At 61.2% G+C, this 18,007-nt stretch overlaps 1 protein-coding gene across 6 annotated transcripts in view; it reads right to left on the bottom strand.

Moving 5' to 3' along the window:
* Gse1 (Gse1 coiled-coil protein) overlaps positions 1-18,007 on the bottom strand; it is a 278,367-nt gene that overhangs the window by 21,879 nt on the left and 238,481 nt on the right. For all 6 annotated transcript variants that reach the window (XM_023705263.1, XM_023705260.1, XM_023705265.1 and 3 more), the window contains exon 3: positions 6,871-7,089. In XM_023705263.1, coding sequence (XP_023561031.1) covers positions 6,871-7,089 — 219 coding nt within the window. The remainder of the gene's footprint in view (positions 1-6,870; positions 7,090-18,007) is intronic.

Raw genomic sequence — 18,007 nt, 5'->3', positions numbered from 1 at the left:
GCCCATCTGCAAGCACACCTGCCCGGGGAGGACCTGGGAGCAAGCCCATCTGCGAGCACACCTGCCCGGGGAGGACCTGGGAGCGAGCCCACCTGCGAGCATAAGCCACCAGGCCTTGATACATCCACACCACCCCCGTTTCCAGGACCTCTCTGCTCCAGAAAGCAGCAGCAGACAGCTGGGCTCCTGGTGTGCAGACTCTTGCCAACAGGCTGGAGCAGAGGTGGCTTTATCACACTGAGCAGGAGGCAGCGAGCCAGGGCATCCTGCAGCGGGTGGCCATGCCCACTGACAGCCCTCCCCCAGCAGGGTCTTGGTGCCCAGCCTCTCTCTCACAATGTACCCTCGGCTGGTGGGCGGCTTGCTCCACCCAACTCCAGTGGTCTGGCAGCATGGTAAGTGTGAGCTTCCACAGCACCCCGTTCACACTCCCAGACCCCTGAGGCATCAGCCTGGTGCACACAGCCGTCCACACCCTAAGAACCTCCAAGGCCACACGGGCCAGTCTCAGGGACCAAAGGAGGAGCCATCAGCTGCAGAACACACTCATCGGCCCAACCAGCTGCGCCCGGCCCAGGTCTGTACACACCACGCCCAGGCCGGAGATGGAGGTCATCGCAGCCATGCCCGCAAGGCCCCCACAGCCCTCAGTTGCAGGAAGGGGCCAGAGCTCAGTCACACTAAGCCTAGAGACCCAGGAACCATTGCACACAGTGCGATGCTGACTGCTTCCATCAGAAAGACGGAAGCTATCAATAAAACTTTGAAAAGAAAAAAAAAAAAAAAGAAAGACGGAAGCCCAGAGACTGGTTTAAATCCAGACCCGTGCCGCTGGGGGGCAGAGTTATGGCTGCGGGAAGCCCGAGAGCGTGACCTCGGGCCAGCTCTGCAGCTGGCTGGGGAGAATCTCTGTAGGGTGGGTTTTTTTGTTTTGTTTGTTTTAACGATACTAATAAGGATAAAACCTTTTCTTAAACAACAACGAAAAAAACCCCAGAAAAGTGCCTCGTCCCGTCTGCTCCACTGTGGGGCACTGCCATGGCCCAGGAAGGCCCATGCTCACGGGTGACCCCTCACTGAGTCCCTGGGCCTGAACCACACAAGCTATGCCCAGCTGTGGCGTGGCCGTGAGGCCTCTATCCCACTTGTGGCTAGGCAGCCCCTTAAGAGCACTCTGCTCCCCTGTGCCTTGACCCCGGGACACTCTGGGAAGATGGTGGCACCTGGCAGCCACCGCTGCCCAGCAAGGCCAGGGTCCCTGCCTCTGTGCAGGGGTTGGGGGAAGGGTGTAGGTATTCGCGCCCTAGGACTGGAAAGGAGCAAAACTGCACACTAGCGCCCTGGGCTAGAAGGCTGAGTGGGCTCAAGGCTCCCAGGGGACCCTATCCCCAGCTTTGCGTAGCCCCAGCCCTGCCTGCCAGGGGCTGGTGAGGCTGCCAGGCCAGGCTGATACCCCATGGCTTCGTGTGCACCTCCCTGGCACCCCAGGAGCCAAGCAGGGGCCAGAGGAGGGAGGCCACTGCCAATTAGCGGCCTGATCCCTGGTGTGTGTGTGGGGAGCTCCTCAGACTCGAGCAGCAGCGATCGATGGCCTGACAGCGTGCTGCCCATTAGCAAGGCTGGCGCTTGCTCGGCGCCTGGCCCTCCTCCTCAGCGCTCAGCTGGAGCAGGAAGGTTCGCGATCCCTGTAATTAACTGGCAGTATTCAGCCAGGACTTAGTCAACGAGTCGGAGTGGATTGCTGATGACAAGCAGCAGAGGTGTCCCTCACCTCTGCCGTCCGACCTCACAGATTAGTGCTGGGCCTGCCAGCACCCATGATTAACAGCTGAGGCCCGGAAGTCAGCCCAGGAGCAGAGTGGGACGGGACGCACGGAGCAGCGTGGTTCCAGCAGCACTGCCAGCTCCCCTAGACGCATGCTTAAGCCACCAGGTCAACATCACCGCGCGCCAACTGCATGCTCTGCCAGGCCGTGGGGCCACAATGGGGCCCAGCAGCAGCAGACAGGTGCTGCCTGGTCGGCCCCACAGGCCTGGGCACCGCAGCCGACACCTGGACTCCACTGGGCTGGGACTCGGGCAGGACCCTCTGCACCCTGGAGCCTGCCCAGCCTCTGACAGACTTCCCAGAAGGGAGGCTGGACCCCACACCGCGTGCCACAGTGGGGTCAGACCAATGGATAGCCTAGCCACAGGCTCTTGCCCAGCAAGGTGCTGGTACCAGGGCTGGTGAGGGCCCGGGGTGCCCAGCCTGTTCTCCGAGGGGAGAGCCCATCAAGTCTCTTTTGCACCAGATCCAACCGTCTGACTTGTCTCCAGCACAGCGGGTAGAGCACACAGAGGTGGAGGACAGAGCTCACCCAGCCCACAGGCCCTCTCAGGCCGTCCTGGGTCCACCTCCCGCCTCAGGTCCCCAGGCTGAGTTCTCCTGGCTCAGGGTGGATGTTGTGCTGGGTGAGAAGAAGGCCCCTGCAGCTGCAGGATGCCACTGGTCAGGGAGTAAGTGACCAGCAGGACAGAAGCAATTGCCCCAGGCCTGGCCCAGCCTCCTTTTCCCGCAAGGTGGAATGGTGCGTGACAGTGGCCCAAGGATACGCCAGTCAGCAAAGAGCCCTGAGAGGCACAGCACATGGCATCAGGGCTGATGAGGATGGGGTGGGGAAAGCCCTCGAGAGTCCCACAGGCCTGGGCACAGCAAGGACAGACGGGCAGTGTGGCGCCAAGGTCACCGTCTGTCACAACCTGCAGGCTTGGAGAGCTCTGGCCAACATGGAGCATGGTAGCTGCCATATGCTGCTTGGTCGGATCTGGCCCCACCACCTGGCTACCTGGGCCAGAGCCGTTCAGTGCACAGCAGCCGGCTTAGGGAGGCAGGAACAAGGGCCGAGCTAGCGTCCTGCACCTACACAGCCAGGGCCAGCTGTCCAGGACACGTTCCCAAGGCCACCTGCCACTGACTGAAGAGCAAGAGCAGCCACACCAAGTGCAGAGCCCCGGCTGGCCCTCAGGAGCCAGGGCAAAGGCTGGGCTGACACCACGCAGTGGGGGCTCACGGGGCAAGGAGGGAAGAGCTGCCAAGGGCAGGACAACCAGGAGGCAGTGATGCCGTGGGGGGGCGCTGGGACGGCCTCCGTGTGTTGCCCTGGGCAGGCCCTGGTGCTTGCTAGGTCCACACTGCTTTCCAGTGTCCCCGCTTCTGGGTCCACTGCCTCCCACATCCCAGGCTGAGGACAGAAATGCCCAGATGCCTGTCAAGCTCATACCTGGGCAGAAGGACAGATGGGCCTCCAGACAGGACCAGGAGACACCTGCGCCCCACCCACCACACGGTGACACGCACAAGGTAGCCGTGCCAGCTGGATGCCCCCATGTGTGCTGTTGTTTTGAAAAAGGTGGATTTCCAAGGTGGGCAGTGGCAGAATGGTCCTGCCAGGCCCAACTGGCAGTGACACCTTGCCCGAGTATGCAGGACCCACCCAGCCTCTGCGCCTGAGCCAAGATCTCAGTTTCAAGCACCAGGGACCTGGCGGTAACTGAACCTGCCAGCCCCCTCACCTGCAAAGCCTGTGCACAACAAAACGGGGCAGGCAGCCAGCAGATGCCGCTGCAGGGATTGGGCAGACGCTGGTGCACAGCACCCACCTCCGGGACTACACGCATGAGCTCTGTGTCCACAGCGCCCGCAAAGCTGTAAAGGGTGTGACTACTGGTCTACAGGTGGCAACAGTGCCAGCAGTCAGGGCAGCCACCATTTCCCGTGGGCCACGCAGCTATCCACGCAGTCCCCTAGCCCCTGTGGCAGGCACACAGGAGCCCAAGATGCCTGTGAGTGGCAAGGGCCAGTGTGGACAGCCATGCCCCACCCTATCGTGGCTACTTCCCCAGGACCGAGAGGCTCACAGCCCCAGTGTCGCGTAGGCTGAGAACACTGTGGGCTCCAGGCTGCAGCTCCACCCGCAGCAGACGGGCGCCTCATCCCTGAGGAGACAGCAGATTGCCACACAGCTTGAGCCTCGCCTGGCACAGCCCGGCGCCGTCACGCACAGACGGGGGTGGCTGGGACTCTGCGGGGGCCCTGGGGAAGGAGGGACTGCAGGAGGCCCTGGGGTGGGCACCGTGGGCCAGGCTGGTGGCTCAAGGTATGGGAGGGTCCCAGAGCTCCGGGGGCACCCGAGGCCTGGCACCAGGCCAGGTGGCACTCTTTCCAAGGGGGACTCCAGGGCTGGGCTCTGGCGCCAAGAACTGTGTATTGAAGGGTCACTCCCAGGCAAGCAGGGGCCTGGCCTGCCCAGGGCACACCCTCCAGTGCTCCCAGTGACACCACAGGTTCAGTGTGGACTTAGGTACCCTGCACCACCCAGGAAACCAAGAAGATGGGCACACAAAAGCCCAGAGGCCATGGCAGGCACAAGACCTGGATGGAACATGGCTGCTGCAGCCAGGGCACCCCCACGCCCCAGGGACAAGTAGCAGCAACAGGAACACACCAAGCATGCAGCAGGCGGTGGCCAGAACTACAGTCAGCCGGGTGAGGGGCCAGGCCCCACCTCTGCCTGCCCTGGTGCCTGAGAAAAGTCCCAGCCAGAGCGGCAGACAGCTGCCCCACAGCACGCCAGGCGCTGCGCGCGCAGCCCCAGTGTTCTCCACATCCTTCCTCTCGGGGCAGAGAGTGAGACACTGCGGATGCTCTGTCTGAGCTGAAGTTCTAAACTGGACCCTCACGCCATGAAAAGAAGCCGTGGAGAAAACGACGACACTGCCTCAGACACGGGCATGGTGGGAGGGCTGAGAGAAGAGGGCATACGGCATGTGCCAGACCACCGAAGCAGCAGAGAGGACTCTGGGCCCAGGCCTGTGTGCAGGAAGCCACTGGGATACCCAACTGTGGGTCCCCGGCTCCACCCTGTGCTGCAGCCAGGGACGGTCAGCTCTCACGTCATCTGAGGGCGGGGCCCAGAATGGTGCCCTGCACCAGCCCTAGTGAGACAGCTGGGTCAGGTGGACCCAGAACCTGGAGACGGGGTGTTGCTGCCTGGGCAAGGCAGGGTGAGGGGCATTCTGGAGTTATAGAGGGCCACACTGTGTCATTCTGTGTCCACTAAGACCACTCCACTATGGGCTTACAAGGCGAACGTTATGACGTGCAAACTCTAAAACGACTTAAGAATGAAATGTCAAGCCAGATAGGGATGGGAGGCTGACGTAGGAGGGCTACAAGGGCAGCTGAACAACTTGGGTCCTCAAAGTGTGGGAGGAGAGTGAGGGGTGTAGCTCAGCATGTCCTGAATTTAACCCCCAGAACAGTGAACACAGAAAGGCTGGGTCCCCCCTTCCTAAGGCTCACTGGCTGGGACACAGGATACCCTGCTGGCCACACGCATGCACCCCCAGCTGGCACACCTACACCCCGAGGGCTCTGCCTCCATGCTGCCACCTGCGCCCTGGCGAGCTCAGCTGTGTACCAATTTCACAGAACAGGGTGACAAAGGAGAGGTGGAGGGTGGCAAGGAGTGGGGTTGGAGATGTGGCTGAGATGAGCCTGGGGAGAAGACGGGTCTTCCCAGTGACGGAGGTCCAGGCCCACTGGAGCTGCTCACAGGCGCCCCAGCAGTCACTGAGCCTCAGGCTCTGCCTAGGGACACCAGGAAGTCCCCGGGCCGAGTGTCAGCCTCAGATCCTGAGCAAGACCCCACCAGCCACGCCTACCTCTTTGCAACCAATCCCCTGGTACCACAGCACCCAGGCAATGGTACAAGGGAGCCCCGCTGGCCTCTGGCACCACAGCTGCCTGGTGCCCACTTCTGATGCCAGCTAGAGGTCTATGCTGCCTGCCACACGGGAGATCCCCGCCACACAGCCGCCCCCGGGACTTGGGGACCTGTGCAGACCTGTCTGTCCCCTGTACTCTGGCCAGGAGCCAACACCAGCCCTGCCCCTTACAGGCCCCATGCTCCAGTTCCTCCGAGCCTCAGCCCTACAGCAGGCGCCTGTGGCCAGGTGAGGGCAGGATGCCACCTCCTCGGAGCCACTGTTCCTTGGCTGCCTGAGGAGGAGCCAGCGGCACAGCCCGGGCCCGCTGGCCTTCCCAGGCCTCTGCACCCTGAAGGCTGGGTAGCAAGCAGGAGCTGGGACAGACAGAGAAAGCAGAACAGCCCTGGATCAGGACCCTGCCCGCTCCACAGGAGCTGAAGAAACTGGGACTGGGGTGCTGAGCCCTGTCCTCAGGTCAAGGCAGGTGGCAGGCAGAGGCTGCCGGGGCACCCAAATCCTCTGTTCCCTGCCCCTGAGCACAAAGCCCAGGGGAGGGGACACAAGGGACCTGGCCAGAAGCCACAGGGCCCGGTAGCTCAGCCACAAACTGAGGACCTAATAGCCATCACCTGAGAGCACGTAGGGCCACCATAGCCATCAGGACTGGAAGGGCGCCAGGCCAGGCCAGGCTGGGCAGGCAGGATTCTGGGACTCAGAACCACAGCAACACCAGGGGCCCGGCTTGGACCTCAGGGTCCCTCACTGACACAAGAAAAACCACAGGGAAGCAGTCAGCAGCAGGCTTGCACTCTGTCCCACCTGGAAGCAGAGAGAGAGCTTCATCGAGGCCACCAGCTCCTGGTGAGGGCCACACTAGCAGCAGATGGGGCTCCAGGGTTGGGTCAGCCCAGCTGGCACCCCATGTGTCCCCCACACAGCAGCCTCTGGAGTGTGGGAGAGCAGACAGAGGCAAAGCGAAGCAGGGTGGGATCTGGGTTAGGGAGTGCGCTTCCTCTTGAGCGTGCAGTGGGCGCAGGTCAGCTTCCTGCCGCACTCCTGGGGGATGTGGGGCCGGGGCGGCACAGAGCCCCCACGCGCAGCAGCTGCGGCGCCTCTTACCTCTGGGCTCCTCCGCCTGTTTGGCGAGCTTGCGCAGCGCGGCAGCAAAGCTGGAGGACGGCGCGGCCTGGGCCGACAGCGCGCTGCTGGTGGCCGGGCTGCCACTGGGCACCAGGGCGCCATTGAGTGGCGAGGGGGTGAGGGGGTTGACGGTGGCGGTGGTCCTGGTCGCGGTGGAAAGCATCCCTAGCGAAGGGGACTTGGGCTCATGGCTCATGCCTGAAACAGGAAGAGAAGAACCAGGGTCACCCAGAGCGCGGAGGGCGCAGCGCCACAAGCATGCAGGGAGGCAGGTGGGGCGCGGAAGCGGCACAGCAGCGCGGAGGACAGGCCTGTGCCCAGAGCCCAGCCGGACCCACGGGGCTGCACCCAGGTGGCGCGAGCCAGAGCCATACAGACCACGGCGGGTACTCAGGTGTCTCCTGAAGGGTCCCAGAGGAAGGTGTGCCAGGAGGGACACTGGAGCCCAGGGCTCAGAATCAGCATTCTCAGGACAAACACTGCAGGAAAGTGCAGGGCCACACTGGCAGCCCAGCCAGACGGCCACAGTGTCACCCTACAGCTACACAGACCTCCAGAGTGGGGCTGGCACTGACCACCCACCCACGATGAAGAAAGAATCTGTAAACCCAACCCATGTGGCCAGGGGCGGAGAAGGACAAGATGGGGCCACTGCCCACACCCAAGCCTCCCAGGTCCCCAAGACCACATCTTCTGGAGCTGTTACCACCTCATGGCCGCACACACTAAGATGAGCCACAGCGGAGACGGAGCAGTCACACAGACGGAGGGAGGTGCACACTCATGCCACCCAGCTTCCGGGAGAGCCGGGCTTGCCCAGGGCCCAAGAGGGTCCCTGCAGGCCAGCAGGCAGGGCTCCCACGGGTGACCCAACAGCACAAGACCAAGATGTCACAGGCCTGCCTGCTGCCTCCATCATCCCAGGCAGAGAGCATGCGGTTCAGGGGCAATGGAGAAAACTGCAGGGCAGGCACAGCCAGAGCGTCCTTGGCACCGGGCCCCACGGCAGCACAGTGAGGTGCTGGCCTCCAGCTGTGGCAGGACATGTGGACACAGGTCAAGGCCCAGGGAGCCCTAGCCTCCCTCAGTGGCTCGGCAGGGCAGGGCAGGCGCAGGCACCTGCTCACCCGCACACCTCTCCTGCACCCGGGACTCGGACACCTTCCCTGGTCCCCATGTGGGCGGAGGCACAGGGCCCCCATCAGGCTAGGAGGAGTCCACTGGTGACCCCATAGAGGGCACTCTGCCTCCATGCCTCACTTTCTAGTTTCTTCCTCTCTAACACAGGAACTGTAGCTTTTCCTGTCAGGGTCACCCTGTGGGGAGCCCAGGTTTAGCCGCGGCCAGTCTGCCTGACACACAGTGAGACCCTCAAGGTCGGCTCTGGCGCACATGCCCTCCTGGAAGCCACAGCCAGCCTGCCAGCGGCCCCTCCCTCTGAGCAGGCCCAGCAGCTGGCACACACACCACCAAGGGGGGGGACACAGCCCCACACCCTGGAGGACTAGCACCAGCATAAACCAGCAGGTCCTGGGGTCCCAGCAAGGCGCCTGGGGCAACACGACAGGGACAGAGTCATCCTCCGAGGAGACAACTGTCACTCAGGACAGCCGAGCTCATCGACAGATGAACAGAGAAAGAAAATCTGGTATTATACAACGGAGTACTATGCTGCCACCAGCAAGGACGAACTGAAGTCATCTGTAGGAAAACAGGCGCACGGACAGAGCACAGCACTCTACGGAGGATGAGCGAGACACACAAGCTTAACTCAAGTATCACCCAAGTATGATGAAAAGCAAAGTTTCTGTTGTTGTCTTACGAGGACGTGGCCCACATGAGGCATCGATGACAATCTCAGGGACCTGAGACTGAGACTGAGCCTGACGTTTCACGTGTGGGCCACGTCCTCTGGAAGAAAGGGGGTGACTGCGTGCTGCTGACACAGACTGTGGAATGAAAGTGATGAAGACGACACCCCCCGCACCAAATGACCACCAGACCCTCCACCTGAAGGCTGCAGGGCCCTGATGGCGCACCCGGACAGGCAGGCGGTGCTCCTGCCCTCAGGGCTGGCCCGGCTCCCCACAGCCCAGGGCCATGCCCAGCAGGACGCACCTCACTCCAACGGGCCCACGAGCACCCCTGCCGCCGCCTGTCTTGCAGCCTTTCCCAAGTCTGGCGCCTCTTTTCTTTCCAGTGCTAGGGGTTGAACCCAGGGCCTCTACAGATCTCTATCCTGAACCTTTTTTATCTTGAGACAGGATCTCGCCTGGTTAACCAGGCAGGGTTTAAACACCGGATCCTCCTGCCTTAGCCTCCCAGGGTGTGGGGGTGACAGGTATGCGCCACCGCATCTGGCTACACTAACCTCCACCAAAGAGGTGGGGCAGCGGTGTAGCGTGGCTTCCGGGGTGGCAGGGTTGCAGGATTAGGTGCTGAGAGTCACCACTCTGAGAGGCTCATCCAGGAGCCAGGAGAAAGCTCCCTGGTGAGGCCACCAAGTATAGGTCAGCTCAATCCACACAACCTAACTACCCTTCACCTTCCCCCCTCCCCTGCCCAGAAGCCCAAGTGGCCTCCAGCCTGCCGCACCCCAACCTCCTGGGTGGAGACAGTGACTGGGGTCCAGGACAGGCCCAGGGGTGTGATGCTGTCCCAGTCCCTAGGGGTGGCCAAGCCCTGGTGCGTGCACAGGAGACAGGGACTTGGTGCCATGGACCCTTGCCCCTCTCTCTAGGCCTGGAAGGAGCCATGCAGTCCCCGCCCAGTGCCCTCCCACCACTCTGGAAGCCTGAGGCAGGCTGCAACTGGCTACTAGGGCACCAGGTCATGGCACTGAACGGGTCCGTGGGTGGAGCTCAGGGGCACGTGGCCCCAGGACAGGGCTGCACACAACAGTGGAGGCCCCGGCAGCTTCCTGCGCCAGGGTCCCAAGGCAGCACCACCCTCTGTGCCCTCCCTGGCCAAGGACATCTCAAGCTTACTGCCACACTCCTGCAGGCATCGAGACAGCCCAGCAAGCCTCCCTGTGCCTGGTGCTGTCAGCACTCTCCACCCAGAAAGCTGCTCCTCCGGTGTCAGGCCACTGGAAACAGAATCGAGTGCAGCTTCACTAAGAGGAAGCTAAAATCAGCATTTCTCCTGCTCTGCTGGGACGACCGGGACCGCAGCCCATGGACAGCTCCCACAAGGACAGATGGCCAACCTCGAAGCCCAGGAAGAGTCCCACGCCCCCAAGGGTAGGGGGGTGCTGCCCAACCAGGCAGTCTCCTGGGTTGATGGTGACCCAGGGCAGCAGGCACAGGAGGCTGCTCCTGTCCTCTAGGTTATCTGTGAATCAGTGCCCCCGCCCCCACCATCTTGCCTCCCCAGGATCCTTCTGCGTGATCTGCTCAAGTGGACTCATCCTAACAGCTGGGGACAAGGGCAGCTCTCAAAGGCCAACGCCAACAATGGGTGAGGGCCAGGTAAGATATAATCCAGGGCAGCAGCTGGGCAATTGCACTGACACCCCCACACCCACCCCAAGGAAGCACCACCTATATAGGCAGCACAGGGCCTCCACATGGGCACCCCCAAATCAGGGCTGGGAGTGTCCCCCTGGGCTCTCTGAGCCCACCCAGAGCCAGAGGGCAGGGAGAGAAAAACAGACATCCCCATCAGAGCTCACACTGCGACCTGGCACCGTGCCCGGCAGCCTGGCCTGGCTACTGGCGACTACCATGTCCGTTTCCGGACTGGCCCTGGTGGACACTTCTGCTCTTCTCTGCCCCACTAACACGGTCACTCCCCGCACCACACCATGAGGTGAGGGGGAACAGTCTGAGCCAGGCAGGAGTTACTGTCACAAGGCCACCTTGTCCCTGGACCCACAGAAGGGACCTGGCAAGTCCCCCCACTGTCACGACACTGGACACGGGGGGGGGGGTGCACAGCCTTATTACACGGCAGACTGAGCGCCTGAGCCCGAGCCCCCAGCCCCCCCAGCAGATCTCATAATTACTGCTTCCTTTCAGGCCTGCTCTTCAGGCTGCGCCCCGCCCTGCGCTGTAATTACCAGCTAATGGCTGGGATGAATCCGCTGCCATTCTGGATCAAGCACCAACCTGCCCCTCCCCTGGCAGCCCCCGTAATTACACCCCTCAAGGGGGCCCAGAGGGCAGCCCGCCTGCGCCACTCTAACCGCCTTCCCGGTTGCTCCTCAGGACTGTAGAAATGTCTGTGAACAAATAGAAGCCCCCCCCCCACCTGATCCCAGCCCAAGAAGCAGGCTCCTGCAGCCCTGACAAGACTGGGGTCACCCTGCCTGAAGGACCAGGTGGCAGCAGCAGCAAGGGAGCCACGTGATCCCCGGAGCCACGCAGCTTCATAATAAATTCATTATTCTGTTTGCCTGCGGCCTGCATGAGCTCTCCAAGCAAAGCCAGCTCCAGTGGAGGGATGGGGAGGAGGGAAGAGCAGCACAGGCCAAAGGCCCCCCCGGGACCCCAAGCTGCTGGTGTGTCCGCCCTGACTAGCTCCAAAGAAGGTCAGCAAGCAAGGTCATGACCAGCACCAACTGCAGGTGCGGGAAGGTAGTGGGGCAGGTGGCCTTGGCCCCGACAGAACCAAGGGCCCAGCACCCCCAAGGGCTGCATTCTAGGTGCCAGACAAGCACGTGGCTGGGCTTTCAGAGCAGGTAGGTGGCCCCGACAATATACCGCGTGTGCCTGGCTGTCCCTGCGGCCACCATGAACCCCGCGTCCAGCCTGGTGGCCGTGTCAGCCACAGCTCCGCAGTGAACAGGGAGGGCTTCGTGTGTCCCCGGCCTCCCTGTAGCCAGGCAGCTAGATCCCTGCCAGGCCAGAACCCGGGCGCAGTGTCGGCAAAAGGCCCTCTCCCAGAGACCCGCCAGGATAACGAAGACCCTGGCACCCAGCCAGACCTGGCCACAGAGCCATGGCGGCCGGGACAGCAGGGAAGGGCGGGCAGGGAAGCGGGGGGATGCAGAGTGGGCTGAAGAGACAGCCATGCCCACAGCTGCTCTGGATGGAGGCCCCAAGCCTGGGCAAAGGCTGGGCAGAGGCACACGGCCAACGGCAAGGACGTTGGACACAACTGCTTTTCGTATTTTAGTATAGGGTCTACAGGCTCTCGCTACACAGATCAGACTTGTAGCAATTCTCCTGTCTTCAGCCTCCTAAATTCTGGGATTACAGGTGCTAGCCACCATGCCCGGTTTCAATCCCTATCACAGCATGCCCTGGGGGCAGGGCCATTAAGGCACCCTGGGGATAGAACCCCAGCCTCTGCGCCCAGCAAGCAGGAAGCTTTAGTTCTAGAGCTAAGCTTTCTGGCCTGCCCTCTGGACACCATTATTCTAGTCTGGGTTGGTGCAGGGCTGGGAGTCAGGAACAAGGGGCAGGCCGGAAGCAGACAGACCAGAGGAGCGGCTGTCTGTGGAGGCCCTGCCAGTAAGTCAGGTCACCCTCTGCTCCTCTCTGGAGAGAGATGAGCAAAGGCCAAGTGAGATGAGCAACCAGCCACACAGCTTGGCCTTGTCACCTGTTGCTGGTGGGGGTGTGGCTCTAGGGCCAGGGGCCCTGCTGGCCCTGGCCCTTGCTGCGTCCTTCACCCAGACCATCACCTTGCAGGTCTTGTCTGGTTTCCAGGAGGGGAAACTGAGGTAGGAAGGGTGTTTTCAGGCCCAGGAGAGTTGGGCAGACCCCACCGGCTCCCTTTCCTAGACAGCACCCCCACAAGCCCCAGAAGGGAGAAGGAAGGTCCCCAGCACTCCTGCTGTGCCTGGGCACCCAGGTTACAAGTGGGACAAGGATGACAGAACCCACCAGGGAGCAAGGTGACACCAGAGGGAGCCCCGAGTGGCTGGGCACAGGAGCTCGCCAGCCACCCTCTGGCCTTGGGCATCACAAAGGAGCCTTTCAGCAACGCTAACGGCCTGTGGCGGAGGCACCTGGAGCAGCCCGGAGGTCCCAAGGACGGACACCCAAGCCGGCCGTGCTGGCCACAGAGGCCTCCAAGTTTCCACAGTGCAGGCCAGGAGCCAGCAGGGTCAGGGCTGTGTGGAGGATGGCCCTGGCAGCCATCGCTTGTCCTCTAGTTCCCATAAAGCCCAGGGTTTCTGATTCTCTCAAGGTACGAAGGAGCAAAAGACAGCCCTGCTGAGTCTTGAGCCTGGACCCTCCCCAGAGCCCTGTCCCCAGAGAACCAAACCCAAAATGCAATTGGCCGGCTGGCCACAGTACTCAGAGGAACAACAGATGCGTGGGAGCCAGGGGTGCACTGCATGGGGACATCAAGGGGCAGCTGGGGACAGCAAGACCAAGCCTGGGCAGAGGGGCCTTGACATATCACATGGAAGTGGGCACCCCCGCTGGGCCAGGCAGCACCTGTGCCACACCCAGGGCTGCAAATACAGCTGGGGAGCCCCACATGAGTGACCTTGCCAGGTCCCCTGAAGGGTATGGAGGGGCAGAGAAGTTGAGACTCAGCCCCAACCAGGCTTCTGGTCTCTTCTCCCGGTCATCTGCCCTCGCGTGGCCTGGAGCTGGGCCATGGGGCCAGGACAGGAGCCTGCGGGCAACGCATTTAAACAGACCTAGTCTAAAATTTCAGCTTCTCTTGAAAAACTGGAAGCCACAAGCCCATTTGTCCCACAAGCACCAGTCGTCCTTAGTTTGTCCCCACCCCTCCCTCTTGTCCTGGGCTGCTGGACTCCAGCCTGACCCCGAAGAACTGGCCCCAGGACAAGGACAGCGCCCGCACGGGCCACACAGGCAGATGGGATCTCTGGCCTGTGACCTGCGGTGATGCTGCCCGCACATTCATCCCCCAAGGGCTCCAGGAAGGGTCCTGGCCACGCCAGAGGGCCAGGCAGTTCAACTGGGATCTGCCTCCCAGCACAGTTACCTGCATTTACGAAAAGGTCGGCATGTGCAACGGCTCCACGCAGCGCGGCAGTCGGGCCTCTTCCGGGAGAACCAACTCAAGTTTATACCACGCCCCTACATGGAGCTTCGCAGAGACCCCACTAAGGAGCAAGCTCCGTGGTCACAGGCCCCCTTGTATGCTGCCTATGTAGGCCAAGGAAATACAGGGGTCAAAGGTAAAGTCCCTAATACTCCAAGCTCTGTGTCTTCCTGTCCAGCTCATCTACCACCTCTGAAGCCCCTCCTTCCAGGCCCCGATGTTATCAAGGGCTTCAATGGCAAAACCAAACCTTCCTCTGTCAAGGTGGCCTTCAAAATGGAACTATCAAAGAACTGCCCTCTCCCCCAGCAGAAACCAGGGGCTGTGAGCTCCCGGGCCCCAGCCTGCCCCAGCCGGGGCCCGCCTGCTGCCTCCTTCCAACCCCAACTGCCCCTGTTACCTGATGAATGGCTGCCCAGCCAGGTTCAAGCACCACGATCCTCTTCTCGAGAGGTCCCCCATAATCTTAAGTGGGAACTTGTGAATTCTCTGACAAAATGAGCAGGAAGCTGAGGCCCAGCCAGGCTTCCTTCAGGACCGGCAATGAAGCTGCCTGGAACCCCACCCAGAAAGCCCACCGGGGATCTGCCACAGCCCCGGGCGAGACAAGCACTCAGGACCAAGCTGGGCTCCTTCCCAGCTCCCACACTGAGGCTGTGCGGGCCTCGGAGGAGCAACCACCAGCAGCCAGAGCCGGCCAAGCAGCTGGGGGCGGGCAGCCCCTGGGGCACCTGTGGGCTTGGGGAGTCTAGACGCTGGAATAGCTGCACTGCCAGGCAGAGTTTGGGGCCGGGTTTGCCTCAGCCACTCTTCCCTCACTGCTGGGACAAATACCTGACACCCAAAATGAAGGAAGGAAAAGTTTATTTAGCTCACAGTTACTGGAGGTTTCAGTCCACACTCAGCTGGCTCCAAGGCTGAGTGGCACACGGCAGAGGCAGCAGTTCATGGTAGTGGCAGTGCAGAGAGCAAAATGGAGGTGAACAGTGGCAACAATGGCTACAGAGAGGAAGTCTGTCTCTCTTAAACTGTATTCAGGCTACATGCCCCAGGCTGGGTGTAGTACTCACACCCATAATCCCAGCAGTACTAAGACCCATAATCCCAGTGGATCATAAATTAATCTCAAACTCTACAGGCCCTGGGGGCTTTCGGGTTAGCTCAGTTGTTTAAGCGCTTGCTCTGGCAAACCCAGTCAGGCGCAAGGGACTGTGGTTCGATCCCCAGACCTGCCCTTAAGGCAGCCTGAGCCAGCTAAAAAAAAAAAGAGAAGAAAAGAAATCCTACTCAAACTCTAGAAGTCCCCGCCCCATGACTGCATGGGGGGGGGGGGCAACAACTAGACACAAACCAAACAGGGCTCCAGTGTAAACTCAGATGCCCTCTGTTCAGGTGAGCCTGACGCTCAGCCTGAAGGTTACAAGACTTCCTCGACTTTGCACGGGCTGGTGCAGATCCCCCCGCTCCCCCGGACACCTGTCAGCACTGAGTTTCTGATTTTGGGGCCCTGGGGTTTTGGGGCTTCAGAGATGCTCTGCCCCAACCTTTGGGAACTCACGTATGTAGCTCACACCCTGCCATCTTCCCTTCTCCAAACCCACTGAGCACAGCAACCCCCTGGGTCGTGGGGTGTAGAAAGCTTGAACCCTGTCTAACCCACTGTCCACTCTGCCAGCGCTGGTAGGAGACTCTGGCTTCAGGGTTCATCTGTGTGATGTACAGGTGTCCCTGACTTAACAGGGGCTACACCCCCAAACAACCGTCGGCACAAAGTAGCATGAGAAAAGTGCCCAGCTCAGCAGCATGCTGTGCCCCTCCCTGCAGGATAGGCCCAGGCTGCTGCCCAGCACCAAGAGGGACCCCGCCATGGAGCGCTGCACAGGGGAGGACCTGGCTTGAATCCTCATGTAGCTTCTCCCAGGTGCCCACAGCTCACCCTCTCGTCAAGTGGAAGCATGGAAGTGAGCCACTGTGGTTCCACGCACCTGCAAGAACTCGGCTCAGGGACACTTCAGTAGCCCCAACTGGACACCAGCTACTCAGCGCCCCGACTTATGAGTCTCCTGGCTCTAAAAGACACACATCCAGAAGGGAAGATCCAATTGAGAAAACGTGTAGAAAATCTGATGGAAACCAGATGCAATCTCAGGGCACACCACACTCCTCAGCTCCCCAGTTGAAGTCACCAGAAATCACCAAGAGCCCAATGACGAAAAGTCCCCAGCAGCTCAGGGACCAAGGAGTTGGGCTCGGGGCCATGCCAAGCAGGGCATGGGTGGACTTGGACTCTGCTCATCCGTCCCCTGCAAAGCATCCTTTTCCACCTGACTATGCCCGCTGGGGCCCTCAATACCTAGGCCGGCCTGATCACCCACAGGAACCTTGTATATTGAAGTAAGTGGAAAAACTATCACATCCCAAAAGAAAACAAAATTATAAAAATTCACTCAGCGATGAAAGCACTGGGAACTTGGTTGGGAGAAGCTAATCACTTCCAGATGGAGTGAAGGGCCCCTAGGTGGGCATCTTTTTGAGAGGGGACATTAAGACAGGGCCTCTATGTAGACCCAGCTGGCCTCAAACTCCCAGCAATCCTGTCTCAGCCTCCAAAGTGCTGGGATTACAGGCAGGTGCCCCCACACCTGGCTCAAGCACCCCACTGTAAGCAGGGCCTTCCTTCTACACCAGCCACCAACCCTTAGTTAGCTTCTTAGGCCCACAAAGCACAGGACACTGACATGGCTCCCGTGGCTTCAGTACCCACTCCCGCCCTGCTAATGACAACATCTAGGCCCCAACCTTCCATGACCACCCCTCCCTGCCTTCCAGGGTCAGCCCCCACCCCGAGGGCATCGGGATGAGAGGTGGGGTGACCCCTGCACCCAAGGCACCGCATGATGCCCTGCCAACGGAAGGAACACTCCCATGCATGCCAAGACACAAGGGAGCCTTCACCTAAACCCTCAATAGCAAAGTCAGATCAGCCCTGCACAGTGCCTGAGGTCACCTGGAGAAGGCACCTGCCACTGAGGGTGCGGAGTGGGGGGTGGGGGTGTCCGGCACCCTGGGCTCCACCACCCATCAGGAGAGGACCAGCAGTGTTTGCGAAGGAGCCCCTTCTGCAAGCCATCCTCCTCAGCTGACACGCAGATGTTCCTCTGGGGCGGCTTAACCCGTCCAGCATCAATACGGTGCTGACCAGGAGTGCAGGATCAATACCTTTTATTGCGGCCTGCGGCCACAGAGCCATCTGAGCTGCGCAGAAAGGGTGGGGTGGGGGCGGGCAGCCCTGTGCTGAAGCGCTTGCCCTCACCAGACCCCAACTCCCAGCCACAGCCCCAAGGGGGTGGGGAAGTTGTGCCTCCCCCACACCAGCTTCCCAGGATCCTGGGTGCCAGGAGGAACATGGACAAGACGCCTGGCTTTGTGTTTAGAAGCCCAGGAGCCCCAGGAACCTGCAGGGCCAGCCCACATAGGGCCTGAGTCCCCAAACCCCCAGGAAGCACCCGCTGTAACAAAGCCCTTCCTGCCCTATGGTTAGGACACAGAGGCCTCCCAGACCCAGTGGTCTGGTCAGAGGGGAGGGCTGAGCACTCTGGATGTCCACATGGGCACCTATCCCTAGCTACTGGTATTGTCCCTGCTTGGGAGTTCCACGTCCCCCACCTGCCACAGCCCTGTCCCTGCCTTGAGCAGCCCCAGGCCACCTTCCCAGGGCAACATAGCCCCTCGAGATCCCTATGAAGGATTAAAGCATATGCTGCTCCTTCCGCAGAGAGCTGGCCTCAGCTGGGCTAAGGTGCCACCTAACATTGTTGCTGAAGCCCCTAGGCGACACCCAAAACTGATCATGACTGGCCATCGCCAGTCCCACTGGGGGCCCACATAACCCTCAAGCTTCACTCCCTCCCCATGAAGTTCTTCCAGGCCTCCCTCCAGGCTCTCAGTCCCTGGGCACTGGCCTGGGGGTAACAGGCACCCCAAGTTGGGGGGCAGGTAGGGTCTGCAGCTGAGCAGAGTTCTAGGCTATGGGGGCAGACCAGCAGGACAGGGCACTTGACAGGCACAGGAGGGCATGGGGGGCGGCGGGAGGGCGACCCGCTGCAGAAGCAAGATGGAAAGGCCCCTGTGCAAGTGCTGTGGC

Source organism: Octodon degus, unplaced genomic scaffold (assembly GCF_000260255.1).
Source record: "Octodon degus isolate 3935 unplaced genomic scaffold, OctDeg1.0 scaffold00215, whole genome shotgun sequence".
NCBI lineage: Eukaryota > Metazoa > Chordata > Mammalia > Rodentia > Octodontidae > Octodon > Octodon degus.
This window is presented reverse-complemented; position numbering and strand designations above follow the sequence as displayed.